We start from the raw sequence: 15665 nt of genomic DNA on the forward strand, positions 1-15665 counted from the left end.
GATCTCTCCATTTCACAATAAGATCATCAAGGAGCAATACAAACACTGCCACTTCACGGTTATGTCAGGTCAAACCAGTTGTGTGACAGAAATATGATTCTTACTTCCTACTTCACAGCTTTTCGATTATGAAACTTGATAGCGTCTCAGCTTTCATCTTTAGTATTTCACATCAGCAGGGCCTATAATTTGAGGTTGAGCGGGTTGTTTGCTTATTTAAAGTGTATGTACTGAGGGTGGGTGGAGTAGAAATAGGGTGCTATCTGTGACTACAGTGGGTCTAGTTACCTCCAGAGCAATTACATTTGTAGCACACAAGTGTGAAATGCTGGCTTCTCAATACTTCAATGATGTGGTAAAAACATCAGAAAGGCTAGAATAACATATCAATTATGATTCATTAACATATCAATTATGATTGATCATCTGGTGGTGATAATCTCAGATCACCACCACCATTTATAAATCCCCCATAAAGGCCCATTTGGAATGATACTGTATTTAAAAGGGAATTGGAAATGAGATTGACGGTCATTACTGTGCTGTACAAACTTCAAAGTCTTGTGTGATGACGACTGTCATCCTGGAAGACTTCACCACTGTTGAGAAAGAAATTCTGCATAGGTGAAGGCAGTCCTTCGTAACTGTTTTGTTGTAATGGTAAAAATATTCCCTGCTATGAGGAATAATTAGAATAATAAATAAAGCTGGCACAATAACCTTGTGCTATGTGGAGACATTATGCTGCAGTTTTCTTCATTTTGGCCAGATCCTGTACATGCCTGTCTCTGCTGAGAAGCATGCAGAAATAGACTTAATGAAGGCCAGAGGTGGAAAGTGAGTACATTTACTCAAATACTGTACAAGTCCAGTTTTAAGGTACTGGCACTTTACTTGAGTATTTAAATTTTGTGAGACTTTATACTTTTACTCCACTACATTTCAGAAGGAAGTGTACTTTTTACTCCACTACATCATTTGTCTGATGGATGTAGTTAATAGTTACTTTGCAGAATAACGTTTTACACACAGCCTTTCCTGGGTCAACGCTTTTTAATAAGCTCATAAAATATGTTGCATTGTTAGAGTTTAAACTCCCCAACATGGAGCAGTTAGACCTACAACGTTAAAATACTTCTTTACTTAAAGGTTACTGCATCAGTAATTTAACACTCTGAACGGGACCATTGTTCAGAATGAGTACTTGTACTGCTAACTTCTATACTTTTACTTAAGTAAACTTTTGAATGGAGGACTTTTACTTTTAATGGAGTATGTTTCCATTATGGTATTGCTACTTTTACTTAAGTAAAGGATTTCAGTACTTTTTCCACCACTGATGAAGGCCTACACATTCCAGAGCCACAAGAGGCTGGCAGGCTGTAGAGACATACAGGGTGAAAACCTTTTATGTGGCGGCACGGTGGCTCAGTGGTTAGTACTGTCGTCTCACAGCAAGAAGGTCGTGGGTTTGAATCTCTTCTGTGTGGAGTTTGCATGTTCTTCTGTGTTTGCGGGGGTTTCCTCTGGTTTCCTCCCACAGTCCAAAGACATGCAGGTCAGGTGGATTGAAGACTCTAAATTGCCCATAGGCATTAATATGTTTGTGTAGTATGGTATATGATGTATGTAATCTAGTAAAATGATGTATATGAAGTATGTAACCTACATGACATAATATATGTGGTATGTATATATACTGTATATATGTAGTATGTATATGATGCTATGTAAAGCCCTTTGAGACATACTTGTGATAAAGGGCTATATAAATAAACTAGACTAGATGAAAACCATTAGTAACCCTGCTGAGTAGAGAAAACACTGGACACTCACTACACCTCCCCTGCAGCTGCAAATATACTGCATGCCATGCTAATTGAACTAATCACAGATACTGAATGTGGAGTGATATGTACAGTCTGCTGTGTATTATATGCCTTGCACTGTCCCTTTCCACTGTATGGGATGTCCTGCTGCCCATGTACCGTGTGTCAGGCTGCACTGTGACACTACAGTAGTTGTATGGACGTCTCTGCTCCAATGCCACCAACATGAATTCCTCTTACTTTATTGTGCTTAGCAACTCAACAGATTCTGATTCACACAAGGAAATAGAGCGCTGGAAGTTAGAAAAATCAAGCCATGTTGTCAGGATTCAAAACGTGACCATATGTGTGTGTGTGTGTGTGTGTGTGTGTTTCAAATCAACTTGTACTCCCAGTTTGTACCCCAGGCTGTATCAGTACACGCTGTTCCGAATGTCAGAACACCACATGTCCTTTTGTTACACTTGTAAAGCTTCCTCAAAATGAAAACAAACCATCATCCACCAAAGACGCCATGGTAAGCCTCAGTCTCACAATGTGACATACCGAAAGTATGTGACATACCGAAAGTAAGTAGTTTAATTATTGTTCTGAGAGGCTGAATGGCTGTGTGGGAGGGAGCGAGCTGGCGGAGACCTCGGGTCATCGGTGCTTACGTAACACGCCGCATGCTTTCCTCGAACTCCTGCCCAAACAGAACATCGAGTAAGCAGCTGCACTACACTGGAAATCCTGAATCCTTGAGTTGCTCTCATAGAAAAGCCACAGAGACACAAAAAATGATACTGCACAAAAGTTTACCAAAAACAAGAGCTTTTTAATATTCCACTGACATAAAAAAAATAAATGTGCTGGACAAGAAAAAGCTCTCTACCCCCTTCAGATGTTTCGAGTCACAATTATTCCTCAGTTTTACTGAGAAACATTCGCTTTCAGAAATGAACATTTGAAACCACACATTCATTCATATCCCAAAAATAAACATATGTACATGTGAGTAAATAAATTAGCTGGTGCATATAAATAAATAGATTTAAAGTGTGTTTTGTGTGCATGTGGACACGAGTAAGAGATATGATGAAGTGCAAAAAAAAGAAGATCCAGTCTCCTGAGTAAGACGTTGAAATCAGGTGTTTTGTGGTGGGGAGACGTCAAGTATTGATGTTAGTTGGCAGGAGGAGGGGGTCGGTAAGGTTTGGTTGATGGTCCATGTGGAGGGGGGTGGGAGGGGGGGGTCAAAAGGTTCGTCCTCATGTTGACCGCCTCCGCACCGATGGCTCCTAGTGGCTCCCGTAAACCCTGGCTGCTCGTGTCTCGAAGGCACCGACCATCTGCTTGACCACTTCGTCGAAGAACACGGAGGCCAGCTGAGAGTGCAGGAGAGACTTGAACTCAAACGACACCTGCAGAGACACCAGAGGGGAGAAACAGGTTAGGTATCTCAACAGATCCCCATGGCCCAATAAACACTAAACCTTCACCTGCAGGCTGGCTTATGCCGTGGCGACAATTTAACACTTTAAAAACCCCAAGGGAACACCAGGGCAGGGGCGGCACTCCAACTGTGAAAAAAGACCGTCACTTCAAGTCTTCATTTTGTTGGTTTCTTTTAATTCTGAGTTTATTTTCTGACCATTTTTCTAAGGAATGCCACCAAAATCAGGCCAAAATGTCTCAGCGCAAAAAAGAGCTAGAAAAAAAAACGAGAAGGCACTCGGAGAGCACAAACCTCTGCCAACAATTCTCCAACTTGCTGTTACACCCAAAGGCATCATTGCTATCACTGAAATTATGAGTTAAATTGTTTTTTTTGGAAACATGCCCTTGGGATTTGGAAGTCTCTATATTTGTTCATTTCATAGTTATGGCTGAAAATCTGTTCCTTTCACAAAAAAAAAACATTCTTGTCACATATCACTGAAGCAAACTGGATTAGAAAAACTCTCCAAATGGTTCAAATTAAACAAACTGTCTTTCAATGTCAAGAAATCAATAAAATTAATAATTTTCACATCAAAAAAAAAAGATGCTGTGAAACTAATGCTCACGTTTCAATTGGAAATAGTCCAATTCCTCACGTTTCATCAACAAGATTCACTAAGGAGTCCAATCTTGACTTGCAGGAACCATATTCACCTAATCTGCAGTAAAATAACTCAATCTCTTAGTATCATCAGCAAAATCAGTAGCTTGGTTCATCAGACAGTTTGATTTACCCATACCTCACATACTGTAATATTGTTTGAGCTGCCACATATCCTACTTGCCTCACTAAGTTCCTTATTTTACAGAAGAGATTTGTTAGACTGGTCTGGTCTCCAGAGCAGACCAGGTGTGTCTTTATCTATGAATATATAAAGCCTGAGTCCCTCCACACGCCTCGCATTCTTCCAGTCTAGTTCTCAGGAAAACGCCTACAATACCAAGACATATGAATCATTTGCACCTCCCAAGATTTCAAACTTACTCACTGTCAGTTCTCGATTAGATACAGAGGATCCTGACTGGAACTATTGAGCAACATTCGAAGTCAATCTACGTCACTCACAGGTTCAAATACAGACTTAGAACCGGTCTGATGAACCACGCTGCCCCTGCCCTAGTTTTCCCTTAGGGCAATAGTTTGATAGTGAATGTTTCGTACCAGAGCTCACAGTCAAAGATTGGAGCGAGTTTTTTCCTTGCAAATTTAATACTTTACTTCCTTTAAGAGTGTTCATCGACGATTAGTCCTACAGCTCCCCTCATTAAACTTGTTCCACTGGCTGGTCACTGAAACACAGCCACTTCCTGGTTCCCTCTGAGGGGATCTGAGCCAACATTTAGGTCACCGAGCCCCTGTCAGCAGCTCCTTATCACAGGACAGCTATTCCAGGCCTGCGGGGACACCAGCGGACTGCCCAGACTAAATTTAGAGTGTAATGGGATTTTACTAAACACTTCCTTTCAGTCGGTAATCCATTCACAACAGTACAGGGACAAAGGCTTGGAATTAGTCTCTCCTAAAGCATGCAATTTGATCTTAGGCCAGTTATCCTTCACTCCACAGTGTGAGAACAGCCTCAATAACTCAGCGGATGTATTGATTCATGGCTCCTTGAATTTAATGGATTCATTGTTTTTGTCATTGTCTTTTATTGCTTTTTTCTTCCCTGCTGTATCCTATTACTAACCCAATTTCCCCACCGGGATGAATCGAGTGTCATGTTATTTTATCGTATCTTTCGGTTGAACACTTACATAGAAATCCACCTTGCAGGAGTCTGGTTGGTCCTTGGCTCCGGGGGCAAACCTCCATATTGTCTCAAGATGGCTGAAGAGGGATCCGTCGGTGCACACAGCCTGTTTTAACACAAATGTCCCTTCTTGGTCAGTGGCTGCCAAAAAACAAGGAGCCTTTCCTGGGTCAAAGCCCAGACAAAAGCTGCTCTAAGCCTTGTTCTCTGGACAAGCACAATGTTGGCGGGTAGTCAAAGAGTCCATTCACCCTCTCCACTACAGCTAATCACCGTCAGGCAGACACCTCCACACTACTGTGCATAATGCAAAAATAATAAGTCATTTTGAAAGTGAGGATTCTCCCTTTAAAGTCACAAAGAAACAGCATTTCGATGGCGTCTTGCTTCCGAAATTTGATATACGTTTCCAGTTTAAACGGGATGTTGGGGTGGGAAATAACACGGGGAAGGACTGTTCAAAAAGTGTTCAAAAGTGTTCAAAAATCTGTGATATTCTTATTAATTGGAACTTTTATGTACGTCTACTCCTACTGGTATGCCATGAAGTAAGCACTAAAAAGATTAAAATTGTTTTCCAGGATTTTGATATAAAAATACAAGAAAATCTTAATTTGGTAATGGTTAAATAGGTATACATGATGATATGGAGAATTATCTAGGAAGGGGAAAAAGTCATGTTTGATTTCATTGTGACTTTAACCATCTTAACAGCTACAAAGTGAGACAGGACTTACTCTGACTTGGTGGTTCGGGACGACGGTGACCTCAGAGGTGTACCGCTCCACGATGGGGGGGAAACCTATTTCCAGCTGCGCCCGGACGTCGCCGTTCTGCCCCTTCATGACCCGAGACTTCTTGCACCAGGGAACAAAGTGCTGGTATTGGTCCACGCTCGCCACCACACTGTACATCTGCTCTGGAGAATACCTGAGGACACACACATTCACCACACACTTCATCATCTGAAGACAGAGGCAGGTATGAAAGCAGATGGGATGAGCTGGATATTAGCAGAGTTATAGTTTGGGATTTTTCATTAGTTTTTATTTTGAGATACTTCTCAATTTTTATTTAAATTTCAGTTTAGATTTAGTTTCAGGGGGGATTTGGTAGTTTAAGTTTAGTTTTTATTTAGTTTCAGTTCTAGTTTTAGTATTATTGGTAGGGGTGTTTTTTTTTGTTCAGAATATGTATTTGATATATGTTTGCAACAACTATTGTGTAATACAAACAATACAATTATAAATTATTTTTTAGAAATTTACATACATTTTTCAATTAGCCTTCAGTGAAAATAGACAAAAATTCTCCTCCCAAAATAATAATAAATAAATAATTCCCTTTCATTATCCTGCATATAAAACAAAAAGATGACAACTAAAAACATTTCACACACATATATATATATATATATATATATGTGTGTATATATTTTTTTGTTGTAGCTCTTTCACAGTCTTGTTTTTACTTTTATTTCAATTTACCACAGTGCTTTTTAACACCTAGTTAAAAAGTTACCTCTTAGTATTAGTTGACTATAATAACCTTGGATATCATTGTGTGTGAGTGCTAGTGTGAATGTGAGTGCGAGTGTGTGTGTGTGTGAGTACGTGTGAGTGTGTGTGTGTGCAGGTTCGGGGGACTCACCCTAGTGTCCGGCACTCGGTGTACTCCATCCTGCGGGTGCTGATGGGAGCAACCAGGTTGATGAAGCTGCGGCTGGGGGTGCTGATGGGGCCGGCGGGGGGGGAGAGGAGCCGGGTGGCTTGCCTGGCTGCCAGGGCGCCGCTGGAGCCCAGGTGTCTGACAGGAGGCAAACACAAGCACAAACACATGAATCAGATGTTTACCTTCTAGGTTTACACAATACTGGCTCCTGGACCACTGGACTGGAAAGTACATGTGCATGTAAGTCTGATGATCAATTAGCTACTGTGTATTTAGTCTGGCAAAGTTAGGGCAGAGCATGCAGTACTGCCAAGTGTTAAGAATAGAGTTTACCCACAATATCTGTTATAAATTCATAGGTTACTGTATAAATGATAGTAAGAAGCATCAAACTCATAGATTATACAAAGGTAAGGTATGTGAAAGGAAAGCAAAGCATATATTAATGCTTTTCTGAAAGTAGAACTGATTCTATTGGTGGTTGTTTTCCTTAGGATGATCACCGACTGTTGACTGCAAGTATCTGATAACACCACAAGAGGGACAACTGAGTCTCGTGACTGCAGTTTCGCTGCCATGTATTGCTTCACTCACACACACACGCGTGCGCACACGCACAGACACACACACATGCACACTTCTCGCCTGAAACTGGGGCTACAACTGTATCATCCTAAATGAAAGTAAAACTGCGGATTCAAAAGTTTTATTAAGAGCCGCAGTTATACCGATTACTTCTGATAACTAGTCAGTATGATCAGTAAACTTTAAACAAGGACAGTTTATCACTGATCAGCATTTCCTGTTCGGATAAAGACGTGGATGAAAATGATACCTGTGAGAAATTCTCCCTGATCACTATTTGTTGAACAGAATAAGTCTCACCTGATAGTTGCTCTGTTGGGTTTCCCTCGCGCAGCTTTAGAAGAGTAAACTTCGGACATTTCCACCAGCGCCCTGAACAGCGTTTTGTTGCTCATGGTGAAGTTTAAGATAAACTAGTGAAGGAGTTTTGGAGAGACTCGGTGTTTCCCAACAGCAGCCCGGCCGGCTTTGTTCTGACTGGTGATGAGTCGCCCCACTTGCCTAATAAGGATGGTGAGTGACGTAGACGTAAACGGGAGGAGCTGTGGGCTCTGACCAATCACAAAGCGAAGTTGATGAAGTTCAGTGTTATGATTGATTATTTGTTGTGATCCCCAAATCACCAACAAAATGAATTTATGAGAAATTATCCCAATTAGAGAATTTATTAGATTGACTATTGCAATCATAGGTTTACTCTCACCACTGATCCATGAACAGTGTTGAAATACAATTAAAAAAAAAATCAACAGGAACAAAAATATTCCCATATGGAAGCCCCAGCTGGAACAAAGTCTTATCAAATGGGGTCTAATGTGTGTCTATTTGAAAACATTTGAGAGCCGCTGCACTAGTAACTAGTATTCCGATCAGAGGTTTCACTCTCCTCACCTACGATAGAGACACACAGCTCATATCTTCTCAGATGAGGGTCCCCAGAGGATCCCCAACCCTTCATCATATGGGGGTCTGAGGTCCAAAGCATCTCTATCTGGGAGTCTGTGACATGAGAAAGTGTGGCAACCCCTCATTTACATGACCTGTGTGTTCCTTTGATAAGAAACTATGTGAGCATAGCGTGTAACACACAGAGTGAACACACACACATCATATTTTCACACATTTGTTGTCTAAAATTAGATTAGGGGGAAATACTGGCTTAATTGCTGCTGCCATACAGAAGCAAAATTGGGACATGATTGTGAATCATTGGCAACATTAGAACTGAATCATCGCAAAGTTGAGTTCACAGGAGTTTGCAACATTTTTCAGGGAAGCCAAAGTCTAAATGCTGATGTGTGGTTGAGTCAAGTGAGCGGTCCGGGATGCACAGGCTGTGCACGTGATAAACCTGGACTTTGGCGCTTTGGAGGGATAACGGCTATCTGCATTCAAACAAAAATGCACTAATTATAGAAGTTTCACATTACGGTGGGAATCTGTTGGCCAACACACAGACTAAATCAACAGGTTTTCATTTCATTTCACACAATTTATGACAGTCTCCCCATAGCTGAATTATCTATGAATTTACTTACCTTACTCTCATTATACTGATCTACATCAGTGTGGTCTATAAGAAGCTTTTACCTGCTGTAGTATTAAGTGGTTGTGCGGTAACAGTAGTGCTGGATCCATTTCAGGATCTTCAGACAGAATTAGGGTGCTTGATCAAGGAGGAGTTGCAGAACCTCAGTCAATCCTATCAAAGATGGGCCAGATACGTAACTGACGTAGATGAGCTGACCCGTCTCAGGTTATAAGAGAACGTACTCAAGGGCTTAGCGTTAAAAACTTGAGGCCGATCCAACTGTTACACAGAGAATGGATGCGGTTCAAGTTGGCCGTCTTTGGCTGTCTTTGATTCCTGAACTTTTCACAGTTCAGTAATTCAAAAGCCTACAAAGACTGGAGTAGTTTCAGTTCCTACTTACAGTATTATACTTGTAATATTCCAGGAAGATTTTAAAGGTATTTCTTACCCTTCCTCACATTTCAAAATGCAAAACAAAGGTTCAAAGGTGTATTTGACCTATGGTAGATTTTTGTTTGCTTTTTGTCTTACACTGATTTGTCGTCACAGGACACCAAACTGCCCTGCACTGATGTCACTGATGTCGCTGATGTCACTGTATTGATGTCACTGGCTTGTCAAATGATCACTGAACCTGCGTTTTCTGTTCACTTACTCTTAAACAGATGTGTTAATCATTGACTGATCTCTCAAAAAAATCAGTCACCCTGTCAATGAACTGAGCGGTAGGCCTAAATATACAAGATCACTTGTTTAGACCATGCAGACCTTTCCAGTAAAGATCAATAAACAGGACGCATCAGTATCCCAGAGTGTGAATGGTTGGTAGAAGCAGCACAGATTATTTGATTTACGAGACACAACATAAACCTAACCCAGAATAACTGAGATCAGAACGTCTTTCAGTGAGGAGAGAGAGAGAGAGAGAGAGAGAGAGAGAGAGAGTGTGTGTGTGTGTGTGTTTTACCCTGAGTTAGTGTAATGCCTTGTGGCAATATGCAGCGTTAGAGAATACAGAGAGAATCCACTTCTATGTGAAAGGTTGTTACCAGAATAAAGTGACTGATTTGATACAAACTGTTTTTTTTTTTTAATCACAATGGTGTTTGTTCTGTTTTCAACTTAATTTATCCTGGTTATTGTTATGGTTTCTGATAACTTCTGAAATTGCCATACATATGTAGAGAGTAAAAACTTTGAATTCCAGCTGAGATTTTCTGCAGATCAGGTTAGATTTTCCACCTCAGAAGTGAATGCACTCAAATTTCTAATGCTCATTTGGATGTAAAATGTTTGGAAAATCATTATCCAAAGTCAGTTTTCTATTCCCTGCCAATAGAGCATCTCCAGGCTGAATCTGAGCTCTTTAATTTTTTGCTTTGGAGTGAGGAAGTCACCCATGTCCACTAATAATAATCAATCAAAAGTTACATGAGTAAATTCTTGAATTGTTTCCCTTTCACAATGTGGTATAGAACCAGAGAAATACCAGAGAAATACTAGTGTGGTAAGAACATGCTTACCACACTAAACATGCTTGGAATGCAGAAAGTAATGTGACATTCAAAATATATTCCACCCCAACATTTTACTACTCCACCTACAAGCCAAAACAGAAGCAGCAGCTCAAATTAAGCCACTCCCTCCTGTGAACTTTCTCACAGACACAAAACACTGAACTCGCTGCCCTTCCCGGCTGAGCAACGCTACACAGTCGCAGTGCATCAGCTTTATTCCAGGAATTGAAACAGAAACGCAAAACTGCTTTAAAATCATGTCTACCTCTACAAATTCTGCTAATTCTGATGGCAGACAACAACAACCACTGCACATAAAGTCAAGGAAAAGCAAGTTTGCACATGAAGTAGTGACTAGGAGTGAAAGCAAAGCGTGTGATTTATGGTTTGTGGCTGCTATTGAGCCTCAGTGTTAGATGAGAAGATGAGTTTGCTCATAGCACTGATGTACTGTGAGCCGTCTGGCGCTGTGATCTTCAGTGTGGTGAGAGGCGGCATGGCACCGCTGGTGTAGTATCTGAAGGCAGGGCTGGATGACTGGATGGCATCTAGAAATACCTTGCAGACAGATAAACAGACCACAACTGTTAAATCCAAACGTGCTTCTTATGCTGACACACTGCTAAAATACCTGGCATGATACAATCACAGCAAATGTGCACTTCAATTGCAATCAATGCGCATTAAAAGGAGTTGAAACTAGGGTCAGAGCAACATATTGTTTTGCTGATTGGGCTGATATTGACCTTTTATGAAATCTGAAATCGGCTAGTCAGCATATGGTGGAGGTTCCTCCCTGACCACAGCTAGTAAATATCATTTTATTATTATCATTTTTATTTCAGATAGTAGACCATAGTTTCAGTGTGGTGTGGTGTGGGAGTGTTTTACTCAACAGTCTCAGGGGTGGCGGTCTGTAAAGAAACCTGCCTCGCCCTGCCTTAAGGGGCTGCTAACATATAAAGCAGTTTCATCAGTCTGGGATTCAGTGGAGAGTTTTAAGTGTCCCATGATGGTCTACATGCTGTTTCAGAGGCTTTTCCACCCTGACTACAATATGATTAGGGGAAACACTGAATTCTTGTAATTTTGGGGTATTTTTTTGTGCATGAAAATGGTCCACTGTAAAGTTATTGAACATAGGCATAAAATATCAGCAGCTTCATTCAGCCTTCAAACACCAAGATTGGTGTTGGACAGTATTGGTCGAACCCTAGTTCAGACATAAATTGTTCTCCTCACATTACTAAAGATGTACTGTAGACTTACACACAGCCTACCTTTACAATGTCCTCAGTGTCCTGTGCTGCGTTCTGGAAAACCGTCCCACAGTGCTGCAGGTATGTTTCATACAGGCTGAGAGTGCGGGCGTCGACCTGTCGGAGAGACGCGTCCCCAAGCTCCGCCTTCTGCAGGTTATCCAGGAAGTCAGTGTTGACCGGACCACACTCAATGAGACTCACGCTGCATGATGGGGGATGGAGTCAGTAGGCTTTCTTCCAGTTCTCAATCAATTACTGTATATCTAAACACAGATACACCCAAGGCCTCTGAGCTAAAGACACATGATGCGGGATTAAACACTCACTGGATATTGAAGTGGTGCAGGAGGATGGCCAAACTCTCACATGCTCCCTCTATTGCAAATTTACTGGCACAGTACACCTCATTAAAGGGGAGACCTGTAAGGCAGCATGAAATACAGACAAGGGTTATTTTGGCAATATCGTGCATGAGCGCGATTTCCCTCATTTACATCACATCATTACAGAAACTGCACATGTAGAACGCAGCTGACAGTGTCTCCCTGCCTCACCGTGAAGCCCTCCGATGCTGCCGGTGACCAGGATGCGGCCCTGGCTCTGGGCCTTCATCCCCGGTAGGAAGGCCTGGACGGTCTGGATGGTGCCCAGGAGGTTGACCTCCAGAATCTGCCTCATGGTGTCCAGGGACTGGACCTCCAGTGGCCCCATCAAGCCCACACCAGCGTTACACACTGAACACACAAAATTTACACAATCAGAATACGCTAGGGATGGAACGATATGGGGTTCACGATTCGATGCAACCACAATGCGATGTAATAAATAAAACTTCAATGACAACAAAGTCTGACTGTGCAGCATTATGTTTTTTTACTAAGCCACAAATGTTTCTAGCACTGGCACAGGCTTGCTGGAATGTAAACAACAATTTAAAAATGTCATTACAAAGTGCAAATAATATAATTTGGATGGAGAGCTTGTGAAATTGTCACATTTTAGTATTGCGATATATTGAATTTCGATATATCGTCCCATCCCTAGAACACGCTGACACAGAAGGGAATGTACTGTTTACAGAGCATACCCAGGATGTCCACTCGCTTCTCCACAACCCTGTCCCGGGCGTCCAGGATGGACTGCCGGTCGGTCACGTCCATTTGGAGGATGTCCAAGGTGTCCCTGTGCAGGCCTTTCACACACTCCAGAAGACGCTCCTTCTTGGCCAGGTTCCTCATCGTGGCGTAGACTAAACAGATAGCAGCACTCAGCAACACGGTTTCCCAGAGGAAAGCAATATCCTAAATAAGATCTCCTCGTCCTCTCATTTACTTCTCCTAGACATAGAGTTTTATTTGTCTCACTCTGGTTTATCATGCTTCTCACTTTGCGCTTTCATTTTTTTTTCATGTCTTAATATGCTCTCATTCTCTTCTAAGTCTCTAATGGGAGAAACATCTCAGAAATCTGTGATTGTAGTCATCTACAAATGAGATATCATGCTTTTCTTATTTGTCTCAAGCACTCCTTACAATGAATGCAGATGTATATTCTCATATGTATCTCTTTATTGCTCCTAACGGGGGTTTAGGAGAAAGAATTCAGATATCAATGTTCCTAAATTAATACAAAATTGAGATAGGCTCTATTTTTTCCAGAGAAAGGATAATTCCAAGCATCAAAACACATAAAATGTGTGCAAGGATTTGTACACACACACATGACTTTGACACAGAATGCAAATAAATAACGATGAATAGTTCTCCCAACACTCTCAATTTCTTTATCAGATATCAGCACAATCAACATGCAACAGGCGGTAACATTTTACAACATTTCTACAAAGTATCTTGGGGAGACAATTCACTGGAAGGAAGTCAAACTGGTTGCTGTGATGGGTTGATAATGGCAGCTCTGGTTACCTTTGTATGTTTTGTCCGGGTGGGAAGCCAGCCGGACAGCCAGGCTGAGGCCGATCCCCGAGGAGCAACCTGTGATCAGCACCACCTTCTGGTCCATAACCCCGCTTCTGCACCGCAGAGAGACAAATGAGGAGATCTCAAAATAAGCTCAGGGATGAGATGATGGCATGGGAAAAAAAAATCCCTCCTCGTCTCAGTCTTATGTTTTCACTTCTTTCGCTATCACAAGGCCAGCTTGAATGTAAACATTCTCCAATTCCCAGCCAATAATTTGTCCCCATGTGCTATAACAATCAGTATTATGGCCATCACACCACCTTGAAAGTTCCCATCCTTCTCATGTCCTTCTCAGTACGCTTTGATTTTGTCCTTTGAGGCAGACAGGTGGGAACGGCTGGTTGAGGCTTGTTTCTACTCTGCGATCTCACAAGTAGTTGAGTGGAGTTTCTGGTAGTGTAATGGCAGTTGGAGAGGTGTTTACACTGCTAAAGGGAGATGGGTATGCTATGACACCCATATCCTATATGTTTTAAAGGGAATTAGACTGTTAGTGGGTATAAAAACAATGCCCAGAATACTACATGTACTGTACCTGTGGATCCTCTCAATTGCACTACTGACAGGAGCACCAGGTGGCAGCAAAACATCATCTGTCCTCTGTGACCAGAACCACAACTCTGACCTCTGAGAGTGGACCATCCACCACACCAACACAATGAGGCTGAGAGTCGCCAGAAAGGAACACAATGGTCTCTAGTTTGAAGGATGGAGGAGGGAAATACTTCAGCTGTCTTTTGTTCTAATAAGATCTCCTTGCATACTTTTCCCAGGCTTGTGTTGAGGGAAATTGCTATTTCAGGCAAGTCTATCAGAGACTTGTCGTTGGCCGATGCCATTTTTTTTTGACTGACGCTCATGCAGCACAGTAGATAGACTGTCAGCAGGCAATTAAAGTGACTTTTTTATTATTTAAACAGTGTGAAAGTGGAGAAAGAGATGCAGGAGAGAAAGGTCTGGCGGGGTTTGATCACAGGCCAGTGGGGTACCAGAGGCACTCAACTATCTCTGGCCATGCAAAAGATAATTTTTTAATGTCTGCTCATTTTTTAGTACAATAATTCTCAGACAGCATTGTATAGCTTGGTTTTACAACAATGCTAAAAAACATTTTGGATTCTGACATTTTGAACAAACCTGCAAATCAAGTCTAGTCAAATCAAATGAAAACAAAGGGGAAACTTTGTTTTCAGCAGTGATTGTGAAATATGTGGTGTGATTGTGGGACTTTGCTGTGTGCATGTGAGTGAGTGTTCGCTAGGTGGCGATGAAACCTCAGTTTCTAATCCATGCATCTGTCAGAGCTTGTTTTTCTTTTGATCATAACCCTAAGCTTATTATAAAGCTTATTAGCTTTTTACTTAATTTTAGGCTCATAGAACAAACATACTGTCCAGAAATATAGATATGGTGCTGCGTTTTGATTGAATTTTGGGGGAAAAGAAGGGTTACTCATCTGTATGAAATTCCAAACCGTATGATATAACATGTGGTTACTTGACCCCATTTCTGAACGCTTATAGGCTATGCCCTACATATGATTAATAAGGTGCGGCTGTGATACTTAGCCTCCTCTAGATCACAGTTTTATGTGATCAGGCAAAATAGCCAAGAAATTGTAGGTGCCCAAATCCTGACCCAATTTTCACCCACATCCCTACATCACACAGGCATGAACTTGGATAAGTTCAGCATGTAAGGATCTTTATTTATCTATTTACTCATTTATTTTCTGGTGCAGGCATTTAAAATTAAATTGAGTTTTAAACATTTAGTCACCCATTCTGATATTGCATATTCTATGCAATTTAGCTTTTTTTTTCATACCATGCAAATTATATTCTGCCCTACAAAGCTAAAGGGCAGTAACTGCATTAGAGCAAAACAGAGTGAAACCAAGAAAAATGACTTCAGTATCTTCATCTTTATTGTCTCCTGTCCTGACAAAAGTATAATTCGTACAGAAGTGGATGATAGATACTGTTCAGTAGCACCTGTGGGTCTATTTTTTGTTAAAATGGAATCTAAACTTGAGTCATGACGTTTGACCTT

General features: G+C 41.3%; 2 protein-coding genes across 2 annotated transcripts; both read right to left on the reverse strand.

Moving 5' to 3' along the window:
* Positions 1-2625: 2625 nt before the first annotated feature.
* Positions 2626-7782, reverse strand: LOC139932049 (coenzyme Q-binding protein COQ10 homolog, mitochondrial). The gene is made up of 5 exons (XM_078284831.1): positions 7622-7782; positions 6716-6871; positions 5803-5995; positions 5070-5171; positions 2626-3232 (listed from the first exon to the last, which is right to left on the reverse strand). The coding sequence occupies exons 1-5, from the start codon at positions 7714-7716 to the stop codon at positions 3110-3112; spliced, it is 669 nt and encodes a 222-aa protein (XP_078140957.1). The 5' UTR covers positions 7717-7782; the 3' UTR covers positions 2626-3109.
* A 2986-nt stretch (positions 7783-10768) lies between these two features.
* On the reverse strand, positions 10769-13653 carry hsd17b1 (hydroxysteroid (17-beta) dehydrogenase 1). Its single transcript, XM_071925722.2, has 6 exons — positions 13557-13653; positions 12722-12883; positions 12189-12368; positions 11961-12054; positions 11653-11836; positions 10769-10930 (listed from the first exon to the last, which is right to left on the reverse strand). The coding sequence occupies exons 1-6, from the start codon at positions 13651-13653 to the stop codon at positions 10769-10771; spliced, it is 879 nt and encodes a 292-aa protein (XP_071781823.2).
* Between the last annotated feature and the right edge of the window lie 2012 nt (positions 13654-15665).

Source organism: Centroberyx gerrardi, chromosome 7, assembly GCF_048128805.1.
Source record: "Centroberyx gerrardi isolate f3 chromosome 7, fCenGer3.hap1.cur.20231027, whole genome shotgun sequence".
In the NCBI taxonomy this organism is placed as follows: domain Eukaryota; kingdom Metazoa; phylum Chordata; class Actinopteri; order Beryciformes; family Berycidae; genus Centroberyx; species Centroberyx gerrardi.

Excerpts from the sequence above, each read along its gene's own strand:
- LOC139932049 (XM_078284831.1), bottom strand. The coding sequence starts at position 7,716 with ATGAGCAACAAAACGCTGTTCAGGGCGCTGGTGGAAATGTCCGAAGTT. Across the intron at positions 6,872-7,621 it reads CCCAACAGAGCAACTATCAG|ACACCTGGGCTCCAGCGGCG; the intron begins GTGAGACTTATT and ends GCCTCCTGTCAG. Across the intron at positions 3,233-5,069 it reads CCTGCAAGGTGGATTTCTAT|GTGTCGTTTGAGTTCAAGTC; the intron begins GTAAGTGTTCAA and ends GTGTCTCTGCAG.
- hsd17b1 (XM_071925722.2), bottom strand. The coding sequence starts at position 13,653 with ATGGACCAGAAGGTGGTGCTGATCACAGGTTGCTCCTCGGGGATCGGC. Across the intron at positions 12,369-12,721 it reads GAAGCGAGTGGACATCCTGG|TGTGTAACGCTGGTGTGGGC; the intron begins GTATGCTCTGTA and ends TTGTGTGTTCAG. Across the intron at positions 11,837-11,960 it reads CTGCACCACTTCAATATCCA|CGTGAGTCTCATTGAGTGTG; the intron begins GTGAGTGTTTAA and ends CCCATCATGCAG.